Below are 23,979 nucleotides of genomic sequence, written 5' to 3' on the forward strand. Positions count from 1 at the left end.
TAAATACAAGAGCTGTATTTTCACATCTGCTGTGCATTCAGTAGATTGTAGCATAAATTGTCTTGGTTGAAGTATATGAAGAAAATCTATCTTCACACAGATTTTGGAAAAGGGAGGAGTACAGAGTAAGTACTTTAATAATCTTGAGATAATTGTGGATTTTTTTTTTTTTTTTTTGAGACAGAGTCTTGCTCTGTCACCCAGGCTGGAGTGCAGTGGCATGATCTCTGCTCACTGCAGTTTCCGTCTCCTGAGTTCCAGCGATTCTCCTGAGTAGCTGGGATTGTAGGTGTGCGCCACTACACCTGGCTAATTTTTGTACTTTTAGTAGAGATGGGGTTTTGTCATGTTGCCCAGCCTGGTTTTGAAGTCCTGGCCTTAAGTGATCCACCCACCTTAGACTCCCCAAAGTGTTGGGATTACAGGCATGAGCCACCACGCCCGGCCAACTGTGGCTATTCTTGATACTACAAAAAACACTGTAATAGTTTCATTTTTCTTTTTTTTTAAGGTTAGTCAAGTGAAGCAGTGGGAGTGGAAAAGGAACAATCTTTCTTAAAGGTTGTTTGCAGTGTGGAGTCTGGAACCCTGTTACTGGCAGTTTTCTGCTGCTGCACTGGTCTAGCTTGTGCTCGGAATAGATCTTATATCCATGTGTGTGACTTTACAACATCATGTGTTGACCGTTTAAAAAATACTGGCTCACTTATGCGGATTTTTCAAATGTTAACACATTTCAAAATAAAAGATCAGAAATTCACTCATTTATTATTATTCATTCATTCATGGGGGGGCGAGGGACGAGGAAAAGAAAAAACCTTAACTAGAAAAATCTTTATATATTAGGAAGCTGGTAAACTCACAGTGACGTCTTCAACTTGGAAATCTGTATCTTCAGCCCAGATCCCTTCACTGAGTTCCAGACTGGCTTATCCAATTGCCTGCTTGACATCTTTTCATTATTCTGAAGGCCCCTGGAACTTAGCATGAAGAAAACATACTCAAGGCTTTGCATTCAAACCTGGCACTCTGCCATGTTCCTGGCCAGAGAATCACCAGCAGTAACATAAGCCAGAAATCTCTGACATGCTCCTCTCACTCACCACTTCTGCTCCCACAAATAGCCAAGTCCTGTCAGCTTTATCTTCTGGTGGGCTGTAGCCATGTCTGTCCACAGAAAACCCCCAAGTGGACATCAGTGGAAACTCCCAGCTCTTACAGCACAGCCTTAGGTAAGGGGAAGCTGGTCAAAAGCTGGCTCAGCACGAAGTTCAGGGCTGGAAACCCAGACATCAGGCCTAGATGCCATGGCCTGTTGAGTGACAGAATTAATTCCTCTCATGGTATAAGATGCTCCTTCCATTTGGGCCTATCCTTGAGGCTGACTAGGGTGGGTGTGTTGGATGCCAAGGACTTGCCACTCAAGGCCAAAAGATGGGCTGTCAAGTTTCCATTCCAATACCTAGGATAGCTGATGGGAGAAAATGTGGGTTTCTCAAAGAATAGAAAGACTGTCTCCCTCATCCACCACAGAACAGATCCAGGGAGGTTTTCTGACTCCTTCATGTGACTCCTCATATTGTTGAATCTTGGGAAACTAGAAGGGAGTGAATGTTCAGATGCAGTGGAAAAAAAGCTGAAGCCCACAAAGTCCCATCAAGAAAACTCTGAAGGCTTCTCCATTGCTGCATCTAGTCAACACTGTCTACACTGCCTTCTGGCCATTTTTTTTTTTCACAGTCAAAGCAGCCAAGATGGCAGGACCTTTGAAATCAGGTATGACCGACCCACGAGTACTGCCCCTGCTGGTCTGCTCAGAATACAATGGCCTGCACCAGGCCCATCCCCACAACCTTGGCCTTTGGGCATGACATTCGGACAAGGTAGATACATGTAAGAGGAATGAAATAAAAAATACACACATTTTCTAAGTAAGAAATTTATTTGATCAAATGGCAATATATGAAGATATTTTAAACTATAAGGCTCTATCCAGACAAAAAGCATCTTTTTATAAAGTAAGTGTTATCAATTTAAATGGCATCTAAAATCAAAGAATGAGTTTCCTATAAATGTCTGTATAAAGCTTTCATAAAATCCTCATGTATTTTAAAATTAGGTTGCAAGTATAACAGAAAAACCTATAAATAGTACTTAAAAGCAGGTTTCTTAAAATTTATGACACCTACAGTGTGTCACTATAGACAGAGTATTCGGGGGGCTCTGTGACAATCAAACTTGGCTGCCATGAGGAAGGGAGCATGTCCCCTGATGAGCAGAACCGAAGCAGTGATTATGCCTCAGCCTCGAGTTCCCCACACAGCATCCTACCATTCCAAATTCTTGGGACTTTGAATTGAGTTGAGAATTACTACAAGAGGAGGTTAGGAAACCAGGATTGGAAAGAGGGAAGGGAGAGGAAACCAAGGCATGCCAGGATCAAAGATACCTATAGAGCAGCTTTATAAATGACCAAGAAAATGGGTTTCTAAAAAACGCAAAATGGTGAGGCCTTGGGGCTGCAACGTGGCATCTGTGAAGCGGACGACGCCACGCCCTGCTGGGAAGGGCTGACCTGCACGCCAGGTGCTTGACTTGGAGCCACCACACGCAACAGCATGAAACTTTCTCTGGAGTGCCAAGTCATTACCTGGAAACACTGGGGACAGGTCAGTGTGTAGCTTATACCAGCCTTCCCCAAACATTTTTCCAGCAACCAAGTGACTCTGTCTTTGGGGCCGTGATGGGAGCTGACACGGAGGAATCTGCAGCTCCAGGTTCTAAGATCAGCAGAGCTTCAGACAAGTGGGAAAACCAGATATAAAGAAGGTGACATACACACACTGTTAGCAGCAAAACGCAAAGGTGTCCAATGATTAAAATGAAATTGAGTGATAGGGAGAAATGGAGAAGATTCCAGAGAGTCAGGGATGGTAACTGAAAATAATTATATAGCACCCATTATTACTAATTTAAGATATATAAGCATCACTGTGGATTTATATAGTGTCTATGCTATTAGTTTAGTAAATATAAATATTTATGAGGGCTTTCAAAATATTTTAAATGACATATACATTCTAATATAAATATTACACCCCAGATTCATACAACTGAGTTGATGTTACATTTAAAAGTAGTAGATTTGGGGTTGTATATGGAGTAACTTTTGCAGAACATTTTCTGAACTTTGATCATTCAGCTAAGTAAAGGCCAAAAAACACAGGAAGTATCTTATTGGGAACTTTGGCAGCAAACATGTTTTTATCTATGTATTTATGCATTATACAAAGATACACTTGTTCATTTGTATAAATGAATTTAAAGTACTCCATAGGAGATCTTACACTTAAAACACTTTTCTGTCTTCTTATCTGCTTCTTTGAGATCAAGTCTATATGGGAGGGCTTCTTCCTTAGAGGTGTGTATTTAAAAATAGTTTCACGTTTCCCATTCAGGCTAAGTGGCTCTTTTAAGATTCCTAACCTTGAGGTTACAATCTTCACATTGAGACACTGATACACACACATACTTTAATAAAAACAGTAAATGGTCTTATATCACCCACTTTTAGCAGTGTGCTTTTAAAACAGGTTTGTTCCCAACATTACAGAAAATATCTCCAAACACATGCATTACTTTCTACTCAGGGAAGGATGTTACATCTAATGACTGTATAGAGTGATTTTGTAAATTAGTCTTATGCACGTGTAAACTAAGTGGGCTGCCCAACTTAACCCCAATGGTTAAAGGAAAGTAGTCTCAGCACTATGACGTCACAGTCACACCTGTGCTCTCAGGTACAGGGTGAGAGTGAGAGTGAGAGCGCACGGAGAGTTCAACCTGAGAGAACTTTATAATTTCAAAGCCTGGGCTGTCATTCACCTCTGCTTCATTTCTCCAAAACAAGTTCCTAATTTAGCTACCTGAAGAGACTGCTGCAGCTGTACAGTGAAAGCAGCCTTTTTTGAAATAGGGTCTCACTCTGTTGCCCAGGCTGGAGTGCAGTGGTGTGATCTGGGCTCACTGCAACCTCAACCTCCCAGGTTCAAGTGAACCTCCCACCTCAGCCTTCTGAGTAGCTGGGACTACAGGCATGCACCACCATGCCCAGCTAATTTTTTTTGTAGAGATGGGGTTTAGCCATGTTGCCCAGGCTGGTCTTGAACTCCTGGGCACAAGCAATCCACCCACCTTGACCCCCCAAAGTGCTGTGATTACAGGTGTGAGCCACCGTGTCCAGTCGACAGTAGCCTTTTTACTGTGATGTCAATAAACCAACATCTGAAGATGTCAGGAACTGGATTCAGAGTCTGCGTAAATTTTCTCAATGAGTGACCGAGCATGTAAATTTAATTCAAATGAAATTACTACAATAATTGCTTTAAAAACATATTTAGGAAAATGAGGTGACCCTAGATGAGCTTATTTATATGCCTCCTCTAACAGAAATCACCTCATGGTAAGAGTTGCTTCCTTTGGCTCAGTTCACCTGAAAACAACTTCATTTGGAACTTTTCTTAGCCATTTAACGTAACAGGAGACTGACTCAAAGTTGGTTCTAATGGATGAAGCAAAATAGACATGACCAGCATGGCCAATCAACAAGCTTCATTCAACAGAGTGTCCTGGCCAAGTGCCACAGCCACACTGGCCAGACACACTGACTATTTACGCATTTCCCACCAGCCAAATGCCACTGTTTACTAAACCATGATTTCAGTAGAAAAGAGAGCTCTGGAATCAAGGCCCTCACTGCAGTATCTGGGTTGGGTGTCCATGGCCTGGCCTGCGGTAAACCCTCTGCCCTCCACTGTGTTCACGTTCGCAGCTCTGGCACTGGGGCATCTGGGACTTTTTTAAAAGAGACGTCTCTGCCTCTAGATGAACAATCTGGAACTTCAGAATACAGATCAAAGAATGAAGCAGATCTTTCAGTCACCTCATCTTGTGGCACCTGCCCAGCCATTTAACTCCCCTGTCCTCCCACCCTACATAAAGTGTTTCCCACACCAGAGTGTGCACGACACGGTGACTCCAAATCCCAAGGAAGTTGAGTTTAGCTGGAGGTTAACCCCGTGCTCAGAAACCCATCTGTTATCTTTCCAGCTTCAGGTTTCAGAGCAGTTTATAAATGGCATAATACAAGGGTAATGTGAGTAAAATCTGAGATTTTTGTTCATCATCAAGTTATCGACACAGTGCCCAACTAAGTAAGGTGATCTAGTGGAGTAATACTTCTGGCCTGGGAGAAAAATAAAACCAGTCAAATCACACCTTTCTCTAAAATGTCCCATTAAAAAAATATGGAATAGGCTGGGCGCAGTGGCTCATGCCTGTAATCCCAGCACTTTGGGAGGCCGAGGCGGGCGGATCACGAGGTCAGGAGATCGAGACCATCCTGGCTAACACGGTGAAACCCCGTCTCTACTAAAAATACAAAAAGTTAGCCGGGTGCGGTGGCAGGCGCCTGTAGTCCCAGCTACTCGGGAGGCTGAGGCAGGAGAATGGCGTGAATCCGGGAGGTGGAGTTTGAAATGAGCCGAGATTGCGCCACTACACTCCAGCCTGGGCAATAGAGTGAAACTCCGTCTCAAAAAACAAACAAACAAACAAACAAACAAAATATATATATATATATATATATATATATATATGGAATAAAGTTCGAGATTCCCTGCTTTTTCATGTTACCTTAGCCTCAATTTTAAACTTACATTGTTTGTTAAAATTATCAAATGGACAACCTTATTGCCATGGAACAAAAAAGACTGTGAGGAAAAAGAATCATAACTTGGAAAAAAATAAGTGAAAAGGCATTGAGAGATTGCTAAGATTTGTTAAGTTAAAACAATAATATATCTAGAAAAGACTGTGAAAATATGTATCTCAAAAGAGAACAAGGCATAGTCAGAAGGCTCAGTAAAACAATTACTTTAAAAGCTGACTAATAAAAAGGGTAAGTGAAAGAACTCTTCCATCCTTGACCCTTCCTCACTTCCTCCCTCAGACTCTACCAGTCTGGATGCACTAAAGCAGAATAACCTAAAAGCCATGAAAAAGTGCTGGTATTTTTCAGGATCTCTTCAAGACACCTTCCGTCTTGGTAACCTGAATTCTCTCTCTGATCAAGGCAGCTGATGGACTTTCAATGTATTTGGAGATGCCGGTTCAAAGACCTCATCGTCATCTTCTGCTCCTTCTTCTATTGGTTTCATCTTGGCAGAGGCTCGCTGGTGTGGGGATGACACATCTGTGGAAAGATACAGGAGGGAAAACCACTGAATGCACAATCTGCCCAGACACTGGTGTGATGTATCAATCATAAATTCCACTGGAAAATAAAACTGTAGGAATCTATCACTAGTACCAAGAACACAATTTCCATAAACCATTCTATTTCAATTCAGCATCTCAATAAAACCACCAAGTCAAGAAGAGACTCTCAGTCAGGAGCACAGATGAGGGACAGATTCCACCGCATGTGCTTGGATGATCTGAGCTACTCAAATATATTCAGTTCCCAGGGGTTTTGCCCCACAGTCTATTTAGGACTCAGAATGCATGTTCCTACATTAATATCATACATGGGGGCTTCAGTCTCATATTGGCCCTTGAAAGTTGATTTAACTCCTAATTTCCCCAAAGAATACTTGTATTCCAAAATTATGGAACCTATCACCATCTGTAATATCACCTAAAACATTTCTTGCCTCCACCATGGAGTCCAGCCACTCCCTGGGCTTATACGCAAAGGAGACGGGAAGAGGAAGAAAGGCCAGGCATTCAGGAGGGAAGAGCCAAGTGGAGGAAACACAATCCCAGACAGCAGCAGGAGAAAAGGCATCCCCAGGGCCTTTTAGGATACCATTTAATCAAAGGAACCAGGCAACAATTCATTCATTCAGTCACTCACTGGTTCATGCATTCACCAAATGGTTATCGAGCATCTACCATATAATGGATACCGGTGTAGAAGAAAATACTATCTAAAAGTAAGAGTAGAAGTCATTATCAAAAGGCCTCTCAAGGTGCCTAATGAGCAGCTAACGTGACTGCATAAACTCCCCTCCTTACAGTCACCACCATCACTGTCAGTATCCATGTTGTCTGGGTTTCCACCTGCTCCACCCACACCCATATCCTCACTGCCCAATCACAGGGTGGAGTGGCATTCAGGCAGCCCACAAATGCTGAACTCAGCTGGGGAGAAGGTTGATGGTGGAGGGATACCGGGTGAAACCTGGCTCTCTAAATACGTGCTTACAGCAAAAGCGAGTGGAGGATCTATTAAGACATGAAGCAGATCTGCTACAAGATGACCACAGAAGTTTGTCAAGATCAGCTGTCATTCACTGGCAGAAGTCAGGAGCAGATAGCTGGGTTGGCCAGAACAGGGAGAATGCCACAACCAGCAAGGAGGGCCACGGGCCATAAGCATGTCACACGGCCATTCCTGGAGGGAGGCTGAGACAGCGGCAAAGGCTTTGCCCTCGCACTCAGCCATGAATGAGTGGTCATTCCTGGCCCCTGGTATGGCACAGGGGGAGGGAGCATGCAGAGTGGTCAAGACCAGAGGCTCAGGAAACAGTTCCAGGGTTCAAATCCCTACTCTGCCACCTGCACTCAATTACCATACCTTTCTAGGCCTCTGTTTCCACATCTATAAAAAGGGGATATTCTTAGGATCTGCTCCATGGGATTGTTGGGAGGATTAAACAGAATAATGCATATGATGTGCTTAGCAGACTGTTGGGCCTATAGAACATGTGACTAAATGTCATTTCTTATTAACTGTACAGTCACTGCCATACATCTGGGGAAATGCTACCACCAGTCCACATCTTCTAACATAAAAAATATGCAGAGCTAGACTGTGGTACAGCTAATGTATACTCGCTGTACATATACGGAAATTGTTCACTTACAGACATATACAGCAAAAATACTGAGTTTCTTGAATAACAACTACTGACATAAACCGTAGAAAAGAGGCGTCTAATAAAATGGTCCAAGAACCCAATTCTGCACAGGGCACAGCATGGGACGTTCTCAGGCGAGTTCTTCCCCTTTCCCATGCAGCTGACATCAGACACATGAAACACAACCTCTACTTCACATGTCTACTCAAATGGCAATGAATTCTATCTGTGTGACCTTGGACAAGTTACTTTACTTCTTTGTGCCTTGATTTCCTTACCTGTAAAATAGGAATAATAAGAACAGCACCTATTTCATATGGTTGTTATAAGGATAAAACAACTTGATATTTGTAAAGTTCTTCTATCAGTGCCTGGGATGTAATAACCACTTTGTAAATATTTGTAAGAATATAAAAATCAATTACTATGGTCTTTGGAAGGCTATGGACTTAATAATGAGAAAATTTGTTAAAATTCATCATTGCTCATAAGAATGGCCAATAAAGGAAATGGGCCTTGTGCTCAAATGGGGGTTTGTGTTTCTCAATCTTAGCTCTCTTGAGTGTAGCAAAATTGTCTTTAAAAACAACAACAAAAAATAGCCCTGGTTTCCATCATATTTTTAGCCTTAAGTTATCATTGGGTCTCATAAAATATTAACTTAGGCTGAGTATCTACAATGAGATAAAACTCTCAGAACAAACAATAAGATGGCATGTCTAAGAGCATTAAACCAAGTCAATAATATATAGTATTTAGACATAATTATATAACACGCTTAACAGAAACCCAGTTTATTCTGTCTGAGGAAGTAGGACTAACTGGTTTCTAGTTTTTAAGCTCATCTATCAAACCAGGAAGGACATCCTACAGTTATATTGAGGCAGGTATCTATACTCTGGACCCACAATGCTATTTGACCCTCCCAACTCTCTCATCTATCCTTTGCATTTTTTTTCACTGAGAGAAAATGAAGGGAGGACTCAACACAAGTGGAAATGGTTAAGTGAGAACTTCCCAAGAGTTTTCAGCTTTTCTGTGAAAGAATTTATTCTGCTCCCACCATATTTGCTGGGGCAGAAGAAGAGCTGTGGAACTTACTATATAACATTAAAAGGATAATGAGAGTCATTCACAATCCTTAGGGTAACATCCAGGGTTCTCCAAGTTGGGTCTCCCTCCCTCTTCCAGTCCAAGCTCTTGCAAACTCACTGCTCTTCAAATCCAGTCCATCCTCCTCTTTTCCTCTTGCTTTTTTTCCCTCTACTTGGAATGGTTCCTTCACTCCCATCTCTAACCACCAAATTCCCATCGTTTCCTCAAGCAGTATTCAAACTCCACCTCCTTCATGTGTAACCCTCCACAACTCCTGTGGGAAGAGTCTACCCTCTTCATCTCAATAACTTCAGCCCTTACACGTTCTGTGTAACATTGTGGTTACAGTATTTGCATCTCTTCCTTATTAGAAAACAGGCATCTTGAATGCTGTAACCAAGCCCTCTTTTCTCCCGCAGCCTCACAGAAGTACCCCACACATAGCCAGGACCTTGATAATGTCTTTAAGTATACAGTGATGAAAAAAAATCCCTCCTCTGCAAGGCCACATAGGGAACCTCAGAAAGGATCCTGAGGATGAGGGAAAAAGACATGGGCATCACCTTTAATCTCTGGCGGGTCTCCCAGTGGGACACCACCAGCATTCCTCAAGCACAGGCAGGCCTCAGGGTCCAGTAAACCTCATTAGGAAAAGGGACTGTCATCACTCTACTCTGTAGCATGTCCCCTGAAGGAAATCACTTTTGTAGAATTGATTCGACACTGCTTAGAGCATGGACAAGAACACTGTTCTCTCAAGGGAATATCAATAGGCTTAATAGCACCATCACCTGCTACAATGTTTTCATCCAATCAGTAAAAGGAATCAGGGAGCGACCACAAGGTGCTAGGACAATGGGTTAAATGTTGAAGAAATAAAAAGGAATCACACCCAGTCTTTCATGCTGTCTTATTTTATTTCTCAGAAACTCAAAGCACTTTTCAGAGCAATTCACCCTTACCACATCTGTACCATTATTTCTACTGTATATTCAGAAGCCAAAGCAAAGACATCCCTGAAAGAAAACAGAGCGGGGTGGCTGCCATGAATGAGCTTATTTCTCACCAGGGCGTGAACCACTTAGAACATATCCTAGGAGGATAAACCAGGGAGCCCTAAGGGCCTGGAAAGATGGAATTTTTCTGCAAAAGTTCTTGACTCACTTTCATTTCAAGCTTTGTGGCTGAGAATCTGCAATCCCCCCCCAAGTCCCTATCCTTACAACATTGCCTTGTTGCTCTTTTTCCACCTTGGTAGACACACTGGCAGACAGGAGCACAGCCCAACCTGTCACTTCCAGGGACTACCTGATGCCAACTGGCTGCCAACCCCTCGCTTGGAATTAGAATCACGGAGTGTCCACTCTTTGTACCAACCCCAGTTAGCCTGGCCTTCTGTACCATTGAGGGCCAAGTATAACATTCACATCCAGGAAGACAAAAGGATCACCTGCCCTGCCTCGGAATCTGCAACTGTCATGGCCACCAGAAAGGCCAGCTTTGAGGAGTGAGGGGCTCACCTGGCCCCTAGACATGGGACTCTCTGGCCTCATCAGGAGACTTACTGGTTCAATGGAAAGATTCAGAGTCCATCCCTATATAGCTGGAAATTATGTCTTTGAACCGCTAATACATCCAAAACCAATTTGTAGTATGAACAAAAAAAAGAGGGAATATTATATTTCAAGGGAATGCTCTTACATTTCACAAGTTGAACATTAATAAATAACTTCTACAGTTTTGCCTGGTTTTTCATTAATTTTATGTACTGATGGATCATCAGAAATTTTCCCAGAGGCCCAACTCTCTTCCAGAGATGTAAGAACATGAGAGGAGAGAGGAAGAAATAGAGCTTATCTTTAGTTAAGTGATTTTTCAAATCACTTTTCTTCTTCAAGGAGGTTACTATAAGGTTCATGATCTCTGCAGAAAGCTTTACTTTTCATTTATTGCCAATTGTAGAGGGGCAAATAATTTCATATCCATAAATTTCCCAGAAAATTGATTCTTAGTTTTCTATTAAAACTATTTTTACAGTTGGGAGGTAGAGTGGTTAACTCCATCCTGTTGTATTTATTGTGATCAGGAAAAGACGTCTGTAGTAATTTTTTTTCTGTTAGCTATAATCACCTTCCACCTACCAGTTAATACATTTTATTATAAAAGCATATAAACAGTATCATACTGAACTACAATCCAGACTTAACAGGTAAGAAACTGTTAAACGGTTACGTCAAGAGTTACTGTTGCTGGAGGGATGTTTCATATTACACCAAGTGGCAAAAAAGTCCTCTGCTCAAAGGACTTCCGTAAGGACCAAGGCATCGAGAAGGTGCAGTCAGTGGAGCAGAATTGTGCTCTGGGCTGTCTGCCACACTCGCAGTATGTTCAGATGCGAAGAAGAGAACTGTAGCGCCAGGCTGCCGTGCTGAGGGTGAGAAAGAAAAACTCCAAGTCAAGGGCCCTGAGCACATGCGGAAGACTGGGACAGCAGCGAAGAGTCCTGAGCTAAACAGTGGACACTCTGCTCCTGCCAGATGGCAGGGGGTGACCACACCGTGGGCTCCCACAAAGGGATTCAGATACGGCCAGCAGAGTCTCTCCTGGGCAGAACTGTTCAGATGGCAGCTAGGGCTGGGTGCTGGTTAGGGAGGAGGGGAGCCCATCGTTAAGACCCACTGCATGTCCCTGAGGGTCACTGGCTGCAAGGGCAAATGAAACACTGACCTCCATGGAGGGCGGGCTTGGGCTGCCCTGCAGATCCTTCTCTGTCTTCCAGAGTCTTGAGTTAAAGAACCACAGAAGGCCTTAAAAAACTTTTTTTTAGTATAAAATATTTGTAGGTACATAGTGGATGCATATATTTATGAGTTACATGAGGTATTTTGATACAGGAATGCAATGTGAAATGATTACATCAGGGTAAATAGGCTATCCATCACCTCAAGCATTTATCCTTTGTGTTACAAACAATCCAACTTACTTTTAGTTATTTTAAAAATGTATATTATTTTTTACTATAGTCATCCTATTGTGCTAGCAAATACTAAGTCTTATTCATTCTTTCTACCTATTTTTTGTATCCATTAACCATCTCCACTTCCCCTCTACCTCCCCCAGCCCCCATTACCCTTTCCGGCCTCTGATAACCATCCTTCTACTCTCTATGTCCTTGAGTTCAGTTCTTTTAGTTTTTAGCTTCTACAAATATGTGAGAACATGTGAAGTTTGTCTTTCTGTGCCTGATTTATTTCACTTAACATAATGAGAGGAGGCCTTTTTATACATGAACCAGGGAGCTCTTACATGACAATCAGTCAAATCTCTGCCATACAGGGTAAGAAAAAATGAGGTAAGATTCTGTCCCTATTAAGCTTATTTCTATTTCAGTGTGCTTCTAATTACAGGAGGGCCTGAGGGCCTCTCCTAGGAAGTAAAAATAAACAGACATATTTGTTGTTCTTGAATCCAGAGTGAAGGTCATGCCTGTTCCAGAGGATGAATAAACTACCTCAAATCTGAACTTCAAATAAGTAGAGTACCATGATGTGAAATCTGTCAGGTGACTTTTATCCTTGCTTAAGAAATATGCTTTTTAAAAAGGAGCAACATTTCTGTAAGCTAAGACAATGTGCTAAGGTTTTCTTTTCTCCCCTGTTAACTTTAATGACGTTTTCTCCATTTCTTTCAAAATGTTATTATTTTTATTATGTTTAACCATCTGGCCAACTGCTTTAGCAAGTAATTAAAAACCTACAGGAGTTTAGAATTTTAATTAGATTGTACAATTTTTGAAGAATGGGAATGGGTAAGGATTTAATGGCTTTTTTTTTCCTGGAAAGAATTCTTTTCCTGTCTTTGCTTATTATATCCTAAGATTTTTTTTAATTGAGGAAACTGAGTTTGAATTGAAGCTTTCTGAACAATAATACTGAAGAGTAGCTTTGGCCTGTGCACCAAATGTTTCCTTTAATACACTCAGCGCCAGCACTGAGGAACTCAAGCAAAGCGTACAAAATTAGGGCAAATGCGGAGGTTGGAGTAGCTTAGTGGTTCCCATGATGAGGTCTACTCTGCTCCAAGAGCACATTCTCAGAGCAGTCCCCTAACTGCTAGGATGGACCATCAGGGCCTTGAGCTGTATAGCACAAGGTGTGGTGTGAGCAGCCAAGGAGGAGCAAAAGTCCTGCAGCCTCTTCCTGCTCACAAAGAAGAAGATACAGGGTAGAGGAGAAGGTGAATGAACCTAGGAGAAGAGTGAGGGCAGGATCCAGGCTGGCAGCCATGCAACAGCCCAGAGAACAATCCATCCAGGATGAGGCTGGAGGATGGCAGGCTCTGTAAGGAAAGTCTCTGGGAAAAATGGGACACAGAATTGGAAGAAAGGATATAAGGACAGAAAAGACAAGGATAAGGAAAAAGGAGGGCAACTAGAAATGCCCATAGAAACAATAAGCAGTATGAAAAGGCAGGGGTCAAATAGAGGAAAACCACTCAGAGACTTGAAGAAAAAATGAAATGGGTTTCACCTAAAAGACAGAATGAGGAAGAAGACTGAAGATCCCAGGGATATGGTGAGTAAGATGTGTCCCACAACAACAAGGCAATGAAACAACTTCGGGGAAAAAAGACAGTCAAGGCATAAAGTAAACCGTGGCATGATTTTCATGTTGTATATGAAAGAAGAATCCACTTGAACTTGATTTTTAGAACAGTCTCCTTTGAACAGAACAAGAGTCATGACATTGGAAACTGAAATAAATGTAAGCACTGCCCACTACTTGGTTCTACGTAAAGCACAATAATCTGAACATTGTTTATTTGTCTTAGACTTTGTGAAACAATTCACAGACAAAGGCTAATTGCAGTTATAAAAGAGAACATATAACTTGACCGTTTCAAAGTAAAAGAAGAGACCCAGAATAGTTTGAAGGTAGAAGGGGGAAGAATAAGAAGTTAAGGATGCTATCACGCTACCCGACTTCAAACTATACTACAAGGCTACAGTAACCAAAACAGCATGGTACTGGTACCAAAACAGAGACATAGATCAATGGAACAGAACAGAGCCCTCAGAAATAATGCCACATATCTACAACTATCTGATCTTTGACAAACCTGACAAAAACAAGCAACGGGGAAAGGATTCCCTATTTAATAAATGGTGCTGGGAAAACTGGCTAGCCATATGTAGAAAGCTGAAACTGGATCCCTTCCTTACACCTTATATAAAAATTAATTCAAGATGGATTAAAGACTTACATGTTAGACCTAAAACCATTAAAATCCTACAAGAAAACCTAGGCATTACCATTCAGGACATAGGCATAGGCAAGGACTTCATGTCTAAAACACCAAAAGCAATGGCAACAAAAGCCAAAATTGACAAATGGGATCTAATTAAACTAAAGAGCTTCTGCACAGCAAAAGAAACTACCATCACAGTGAACAGCCAACCTACAGAATGGGAGAAAATTTTCGCAACCTACTCATCTGACAAAGGGCTAATATCCAGAATCTACAATGAACTCAAACAAATTTACAAGAAAAAAACAAACAACCCCATCAAAAAGTGGGCAAAGGACACGAACAGACACCTCTCAAAAGAAGACATTTATGCAGCCAAAAAACACATGAAAAAATGCTTATCATCATTGGCCATCAGAGAAATGCAAATCAAAACCACAATGAGATACCATCTCACACCAGTTAGAATGGCCATCATTAAAAAGTCAGGAAACAACAGGTGCTGGAGAGGATGTGGAGAAATAGGAACACTTTTACACTGTTGGTGGGACTGTAAACTAGTTCAACCGTTGTGGAAGTCAGTGTGGCGATTCCTCAGGGATCTAGAACTAGAAATACCATTTGACCCAGCCATCCCATTACTGGGTATATACCCAAAGGACTATAAATCATGCTGCTATAAAGACACATGCACACGTATGTTTATTGCGGCACTATGCACAATAGCAAAGACTTGGAACCAACCCAAATGTCCAACAACGATAGACTGGATTAAGAAAATGTGGCACATATACACCATGGAATACTATGCAGCCATAAAAAATGATGAGTTCATGTCCTTTGTAGGGACATGGATGAAACTGGAAATCATCATTCTAAGTAAACTATCGCAAGGACAAAAAACCAAACACCTCATGTTCTCACTCATAGGTGGGAATTGAACAATGAGAACACATGGACACAGGAAGGGGAACATCACACTCCGGGGACTGTTGTGGGGTGGGGGGAGCGGGGAGGGATAGCATTAGGAGATACACCTAATGCTAAATGACGAGTTAATGGGTGCAGCACACCAACATGGCACATGGATACATATGTAACAAACCTGCATATTGTGCACATGTACCCTAAAACTTAAAGTACAATAAAAAAAAAAAAAAAGAAGGAAAGTAGGGATGCTAATGTCCTCATCTTTTAAAAAAATTTATTTTTTTTGAGCAGGGTCTCACTGTGTGCCCAGGCTGGAATGCAGTGTCATGGTCTTGACTCACTGCAACCTCAACCTCCTCAGGCTCAGGTGGTCCTCAGCCTCCTGAGTAACTGGGATCACAGGCACAGGCAGGCCATCATGCCCTGTTATTTTTTGTATTTTTTGTAGACAGAGTTTTGCCACGTTGGCCAGGCTGGTCTTGAACTCCTGGGCTTAAGTGATCTGCCCGCCTTGGCCTCCCAAAGTGCGGGGACTACAGGAGTGAGCCACTGGGCCCAGCCCTTAATGTCCTCACCTTTAAAATTAGTGCAGTGAGAAAAAGAAATGGAGATTTAAGTGTATTGTTTAATGTTACAAAGTTAAACAATAAAAGAACAAAAACTGTGACTTCACCATATTGAGCAGAAATCGGAGGGGAAGTTAGAAGTCAGCTATCTACGTAGGTCAGTAGATAAAGGTTACTAAGTCCACCTAGAGTTGGTGAGAAGGTAGTCACTTGCCTATAATCCCAGTACTTTGGGAGGCCAAGACGGACAGATCACTTGAGCCCAGGAACTTGAGACCAGCCTGGACAACACAGCAAGACGTGGTCTCTACAAAAATACAAAAATTAGCCAGGCATGGTGGCACGCACCTGTAGTCTCAGCTACTCAGAAGGCTGAGGTGGAAGGACATCTTGAGCCTGGGAGGTGGAGGATGCCGCGAGCTGTGATCGTGCCACTGCACTCTAGCCTGGATGACAGAGTGAGACCCTTTCTCAAAAAAAAAAAAAAAAAAAAAGATTAAGTGTATAAAGCAATAAATAACAGCACATCATTTAGCGCTGTGGTTAACAGCTGTTTCAAAGTGATTGTTCCTTGGGAGCAGGACTAAGGTTAGCTTGGAGGGGGGTCAGTTCTTTTTTTTCACTGTAAGGTTTTTTAACCATGTGATATCTATGTATGTTAACTTGATAATTTAAAAAATTTTGACTAACAGACTAAAAATGTACAACTGTATAAAATACCTTCAGATAAGATTTTATAGGTAAGAAAATGCTATGTGAGGATAGAGGCCCCCTCCTGGGGCTAGGAGCAGGGCACTGGCATGAGAGAGCATAGCCTCTACTGGCCGGGGAAGACATGGTCACATTCCTAAGTCTAAAAATGGAAAATGAAACACCCACCTCACAGGGTGGTTGTGAGGATTAAATGAGAACCTGGACGAAAGTGGTCAGGATGTGTCAGGGGCTACAGCGGTAGCTGAATATCCCCAAACAAGTTTATGCTCACATTGATCTCCCTAAACTACACTTCACTCATCTACAAAATGAGGGTATTGCTTTTCTCTATCCATCTTGGTAGGTCTGAGAATTGTTCAGGCTCATCTCCCAGAAACCTGCGGCCTAATCACATCTCTCTACCTCTCTGTACAATTCATGTAAAGCTTATTGTTTGTAAGTCTATGGTTGCTCACAACGGGAATGAAACACAAATTGAGCAGAACAGATTATTTCATGAAACCAGCCTCGAAACTAAGAATGCTGTAATGGCTTCTTGCATCTTTCCAGGTAAGTAAATACAGAAGAGAACCAAGAGAAACTCATTAGTTTCTCTCAGACATATTGGTAGCCTTTTCAGACTGCAAGCTAACTAAATATTTGTACAACTAGGTCATACGACATTAGTAGGCTGTCCACAGCAGCTTTTTTTTTTTCTTTGAGACAGGGTCTCACTCTTTCACCCAGGCTGGAGTGCAGTGGCAAGACCATGGCTCACTGCAGCCTAGATCTCCCAGGCTAAAGTGGTCCTCTTAGCTCAGCCTCCTAAGTAGCTGGGACCACAGGCGCATGCCACCACCTCCAGATAATTTTAAAAAATTTTTTGTAGAGAGGGGGTCTCGCTATGTTGAGAGGGGGTCTCGTTATGTTGCCCAGGCTTATCTTGACCTCACGGGATCAAGAGATCCTCCTGCCTTGGCCTCCCAAAGTGCTGGGATTATAGGTGTAAGCCAGTGTGCCTGGCCAATGTAGTACTGTCTTGATACTAATAAAAAACAAAATACTTAACAAAGATCTTAATAAGAAACATCTCTCTAAAGATCTCACAGCATCTTTAAAAACAACATAATTATTATTTCATGAAAAAAGACACGGTTTAAACTAACAAGCTTTTTCAAAGATGAGTTCCAACTGATTGCATTGCCTATATTGTCTTGTGATTTAAAAAAAAAAAAAAATCCAAATGATAGGTTATTTAACCCCAATTAACTAAAATACAGTTCCGTAACATTCAAGGAAACATATGTCTTCCTGTTACCATAGCAATGCCTGAGCTGGGCAGCACTTACTAGTGATGGAATTGCCAATACGATCCATCTGTGTGAATGTGTGTGTTTTATACATGAAGAGAGCTAAGAAGGAGAGAAGACACAAGGATGACAACAAGGTGCCCTGATGAGCAACACCTTGGTCCAGGAGCCAAGAGAAGAAAGCTTTCCTACATACACTGGCACTAAAGCGTTCTCACACCTCTCATACATCTTGTCCCTTCCTCTCTTCCTATCTTGCTATATTCCATGTTTGCAAACATGAAACCCAGTAAACGAAGCAATGGGAAAGTGAAAGAGTTAAATGAACTGAATTATGAACTATCGAATAAACAGAGAGAATGACTTTTTCTCAGGCTATCTCATGACTTCACTTTCTTCCCACAATTTGGAGTGGGAATACAGAATCTTTGTGGAAAGGAGTAGAGACCTTGCTGTGGATTTAGCGTTGTGTGGCATGTATAAAAGCAGAGTACAACATGAGAAATGGGAGCAGCAGCAATTCCATTAAAACAGGTCACTTAGTTTCCCTCCACCTTTTGTTGATCTGTATTTCTGTTTCACTGAACATTTGCTGTGTAAAGCTATGAAGTATATTTGTCGCATTACTGATTGAGATCTTTAAAGTAGTGCCTTTACTGGAATTTATGCAAGCTTCTAGACCCAACTACCGGCAGATGAGAAAGACAAGAACACCATAATCACCACCATGGGGATGAACTCAGCAAAATTCCAGAAGGTGGGAAATTCTACAGCTTTCCTACTCAAAGTGTAGTTCACAGACCAGCCACAGTGGTATCACCTGGGCACTGGCTAAACCTGTGGACTCCCAGACCCCCACCCCAGCCTGCTACATCAGGAGCTTTAATAAGATCTCCAGGTGATTCATATGCACATTTAAGAATCTGTTGTTCTACCAGACAAACCAAAACACCAAAACAAAAACATATGCAGAAACACACACACAGAGACAGAGAGACAGAGAGAGATGGAAACGGAGCCCCGAGGTGTAGCGGCTGAACGCAATGTGCACATGCTGTTCAGATCGTGATTCGAAAAATAATTATAAATATTCGTATGCATGTTAATGTTTAAATCGACCTAGGTTTGGGTTAATGAATAGGTGGAACAATGTAAAAAGGTTTAAGGAAATACATAAGGTATATTTAATTTGGTATGGAGTGACACTGCTTGTAATTCTCTAAGTACTCTAACTAAAAGCTAAATGACACTGGAGATTATCATTGGATAATTTCACATGTTCCTAAGCAGAACCCTTGTACTCCAGGGCTAAGAATAAGACAAAAATTTTCATTGAAATGGATTACATTAACCAATATATGAAAACCTATCTGCAGCACTACTTGATCACAAGGAAGGAATCAGGAGATGACAGGTTTCCCCAGAAAAGTAGGTGGGAGTTGAGAAAAAGTGGCTTGGGGCAAGTCACTACCTTCTCACCAACTCTAGGTAGACTCATCTGCAAAGAGGCAAATAACAACAGCTCCTGTGCCTAGCTCACATAGCTGTCAGGTTCAAATGCAAGAACAGATGTGAAGGTGACCTGTATATGGAAAAACGCTAGTCAACTGTTACTTGTATTTAAAAAAACACAGAGGCAATCTGGTCTACAAGCATGAGCTTTTGTTTTTCTTTTCTTTTTTTTTTTTTGATACAGGGTCTCACTCAGGCTTCTGTGCAGTGGCTCAATCATGGCTCACTGCAACCTTGACTTCCCCAGCTCAAGCAATCCTCTCACCTCAGCCTCCCAAGTAGATGGGACTACAGGCATGTATCACCATGCCTGGATAATTTGTTTAATTTTTTGTAGAGATAGGGTCTCATTATGTTGCCCAGGCTGGTCTTGAACTCCTGGGCTCAAGCGATCCTCCAGCCTCAACCTCTCAAAGTGCTGAGATTACAGGTGTGAGGCACTGTGCCTGGCCAAGCATGAGCTCTGGAATCAGACAGGATCCCTAGGTTTGTATCGCAGAACCAGCCCCCATGGAAGAGGGGCAAGTGAATAAGCATCTCATGTTCCCTATTTCCTCATCTGTAAAATGACCTAACACCCGCTGTAGTAGACTGTGTTATAGTCCAGCTTTCCACCTGTTGTTTCTCACTAGCCCCTTCCTGCGCAGCCCCTGCAGAAGGGTTAAATGATCTATCCGTTGATGTTGGTTCTGGCAAGTGACTTCTGTGGCCCAGAGAACATGCATGTAAGTAGTACTTGCTCCTTTAGAGCAGGAGCTTTAACAGCCATCTTGTGAATCTGCCACCACTGTCTTCCCTCTGCAGTTACAATGGCAATGACCCAGATGGCAGCTGGTCTTTTGGCTGAGCCCCAAGAATAGGGAAGTGCAGCTCCCAACCTTCATGTGAGCTTCAGTTAATATCTTCAAAAAGTTACTATGCAGGCCAGGTGCAGTGGCTCATGCCTGAAATCCCAGCACCCGAGGCGGGTGAGATACTTCTGCCTCAGCCTATTGAATAGCTAGGACTACAGGCCTGCACCACGACGCCTGGCATTTTTTTTATTTTTATTTTTATAGAGACAAGGTTCTCTTGAGCCCAGGAGTTCAAGGCTGTATTGATCTGTAATTGTACCAATGCACTCCAGCCTGGGTGACAAAGTGAGACCAACCCCCATCCCCCCTGCCATACAAAAACAAAACAAACAAACAAAAAAACCAGAGATGAAATTCTTGTATAAAAGGTGATCTCCCAAAATATTAGAAGGAAAACAACATTCTTATCACCAAGGACAAGATGTTGAGGCAGAGATATTATTCTGTACAAGACTTTATTAAAATAACTCTTGTCTTTAAGTCTTCCAACATAATTTAGTTGCTTTTTCATATCTTACTATTCTTTGTCCAATTCACTATAAACTGTTTAATTGCTTCTTTAGGTCTTCATTTCCTTATGAAAGCTTCTGTGCCATGTAAAACCTGTATGAGCTTTTAACACAAACTCATACAACTTGTATTAAATTTGTATCCTCTTCTCTTGTTAATCTGTCTTATGTCATTTTAATTCTCAGGTCCAGCCAAAAAACAACCCTAAAAGGGAAGAGGTAAAGTTTTTTCTTTCCTACACACCAATTATATGGCCTTGTAAATTCCAGCCTCTCCTGACTATGCAATACTTAAAATCCCTAATATAACTTATCTAAGACATACAAAGTTACAAGATCATTTACATAAAGAATTGTTGAATGTGTTTGCATTTTTTAAAAGTTAATTTGGTTTAAAATACAATTGGAAATACGAATAGTTTTTAATTCATGCAATGGAAGAATATCTGCCTTTTTGCTATTTCATATGAATTTGTTTAAAGTTTTTATACCATCATTCTTAGAATAATTCTTAATTTTAAGTATTTAATTCTTAATTTAGTTTTTCTCATTTTACTTACTATTTTCAAGATCTAGGTTATTTGTGTTAAACTTAAGATGTTTTGAAACAACCTAAACTATGGAAGAATACCGGAAAATGTGCCTCTTGGCAGGCGTGTGAATGAGGTAGCTTACAAGGGTGTTGAGTGATCTCCTTCATCTTTGGGAATATTCCATTTCTCAATCACTTTTTAACTCATGGCACTCATACTGAGATAACCAACCAGCAGCAGAACACCCAGCATTTATTTGTCTACCATTTAGTAAAACATTTCTGGGTCCAGGCTTTCACTCTAACTAAAGTCATGAAAGTAACAAAGCCAAATGGCAACAAAACCAAACAAAACCAAAGCAACAAAACCAAACCATGTGGACTCTTAGAGTATTCTGGTGAGCCACTATTTTTTTTTTTTGAGACGGAGTATCACTCTGTCGCCCAGGCTGGAGTGCGGTGACGTGATCTTGACTCACTGCAAGCTCCGCCTCCCAGGTTCACGCCATTCTCCTGCCTCAGCCTCCCGAGTAGCCGGGACTACAGGCGCCTGCCACCAAGCCCGGCTAATTTTTTTTTGCATTTTTAGTAGAGATGGGGTCTCAACGTATTAGTCAGGATGGTCTCGATCTCCTGATCTCATGATCCGCCCACCTCAGCCTCCCAAAGTGCTGATCTGCCCACCTCAGCCTCCCAAAGTGCTGGGATTACAGGCGTAAGCCACCGTGCCCAGCCGGTGAGCCACTATTTAAGCAAAGTATATGGCAAAACCAGTGAACAATTTCAATTTCTGAAACAGAAATAATAGTTCTAAAGTTGGCTTTTAGCTCATATGCAATATGGGGGAAATGCTACACAAAATTTGATTGTTTTTATTATTACCTTTAGGTTACATTTCAAATAGTTACCTGCAAAGTTATTTTTCTAATCAAAGTTGTCATTTGTCTATGTCCAGAAATACCCATCAGAACTCTGGAGTAGTATCAGTTTTGGGATAACTTACAAAGAGAGGACATGCTGGAGGTACCCCGAAGAAACTGGTGCAAGCCGTCGTCACTGTCACTGGAGCTGGCTATACTGTTCCTCATTTCCAACATGGAGATCTGTGTGCAGAGGCTGAGCTGATGTTCCAGCTTTTTGGCTTTCTACAAAGCAAAGTTTTAAGCTTTCTGAGAATTATGGGAGTTGAATCATACATTCCATTTAAGCAGCATGTACTTTTCCTAGAAATACATTAGTGCATTAAAAAAAAGAATAGCTGATACATATTAGGTGGCCAATAAACATAAACTATGATTTTTATTATTAGCTATTACCATAAATATATTACAAAAAAATCAAATATACTTAGTAGCCTATTTATAATAAGCTAAATAATTAACTGAAATAAGCACCAGCTTAATTTGATAAACAGCCCAGACAAGATGATTTTGAAAGGGCACATATACTCAATTGTCACTGTGTAACAGTACTTATCACAGAAACGTTTTTTTAAATTCTCTCTTGTAATCATTTTAATTTCTTTCTAAAAAGATACGGGAATATTAAGATCAAATTGCAAATTGCTGAAGATCTATGCAGCTCTACACCTCTCCTTTCACCTTCTCGCCTGACCTGAAGATATGCAAGACTGGAAGACAGCAGGGTTCAAAGGTCAACTTCCTGATCACTGGGGTCTGTCAGCCTTTTTCTGTCTGCAAACCTCCAGCTGCCCTGTCCTCCCTAACCTACTCCATCCTCCACCCCCTCTTACTCCTTTACCATCTTCCTTAAAATGCTCTTGATGAAGAGGGTGCCTTATCACCATAAACACTAGTCCCTAACAATTATAGACTCCTTACTAAGTAACAGCAAATCTAATCATTACAAAATACTTTCTCCTCTCAAGATTACAAGTATCCCCAGTGCATTTAATATATGGCTAGTTACTAAAAATTCAGGAAAACATATTTCATAAAGTGAAATATACCTCATATACATATTTATTTAACAAAATAAACTCAGAAAACACTTACTTTATCATTTAAGGTGGGATCATTCAATGAGTAGAGCTTATTTGTAATGTCTTTTCCAATAAGATACCTAAAGATTTCATACAAGAAAGGTTCTGATTCCAGAAAGTATGTTAATCTTTCTCTTGACCAGCATAAAAATCTGCAGTTATCATCTGCAATAATGGTGACCTGCCAAAGAAACAAGCATGCAAAGAATAAAGTACATCTATGTATATGAATTATGACTACAGTGATTTAGAAAACTAGCAATGATTTAGCGGACATTATCATAGCAATGATTTGTCAAATTATAAAAAAAAAGACTCAATGCACACAAGCTTCTACATGTATAAAATTATGTTTTTTAAAAAAGCAATCTGCAGACTAAATAAAAGCAAATTCTCTGGGTTTCATTGTTGTTTTGTTCTGTGAGGTCTGGTGACAGAAGAATGGCCACTGTATTGATACTGCTGCTGGAGCATGTATTCAACTGAGGATGCCACTGGACATATGACTAACATGAAATATTTCTTTACACCCTGTACATTACAATGAAGTTCAAAAATACAGCTTCAAGCAGATGAACTAAGATTCATTAAGCAAGTTGTAGATGAAAGACCTTCTGCCCATCCAACTCTGCAAATATACACTAAAGACTGAGAAAACTTCAAGGGCCCCTGGCTGTTGCTGATGAATATGGCTGGTGAGGGTCCTTCTGTCATAGGTGTTTCTCGAGTGTCACATTTCAAGGTTAGATCCAGGATAGCCCATTAGAGATATTCACAGACACTCCCGAATTAGCTCAGAGCTGGAAA

General features: G+C 41.3%; 1 protein-coding gene across 3 annotated transcripts in view; it reads right to left on the reverse strand.

Annotated features, from left to right (window-relative positions):
• Nucleotides 1–3,519: 3,519 nt before the first annotated feature.
• BVES (blood vessel epicardial substance) overlaps nt 3,520–23,979 on the reverse strand; it is a 39,797-nt gene continuing 19,337 nt past the window's right edge. For 2 of the 3 annotated variants that reach the window (XM_032155900.2, XM_058435444.1), the window contains exons 6-8: nt 23,186–23,353; nt 22,174–22,315; nt 5,824–6,253 (exon numbers count right to left, since the gene is read on the reverse strand). In XM_032155900.2, coding sequence (XP_032011791.1) covers nt 6,129–6,253; nt 22,174–22,315; nt 23,186–23,353 — 435 coding nt within the window. In that variant the 3' untranslated portion in view covers nt 5,824–6,128. Of the gene's footprint in view, nt 4,900–5,823; nt 6,254–22,173; nt 22,316–23,185; nt 23,354–23,979 lie in introns of those variants that run through there. The other variant, XM_058435445.1, reaches the window with a different exon arrangement.

Source organism: Hylobates moloch, unplaced genomic scaffold (genome assembly GCF_009828535.3).
Source record: "Hylobates moloch isolate HMO894 unplaced genomic scaffold, HMol_V3 SCAFFOLD_2, whole genome shotgun sequence".
NCBI lineage: Eukaryota > Metazoa > Chordata > Mammalia > Primates > Hylobatidae > Hylobates > Hylobates moloch.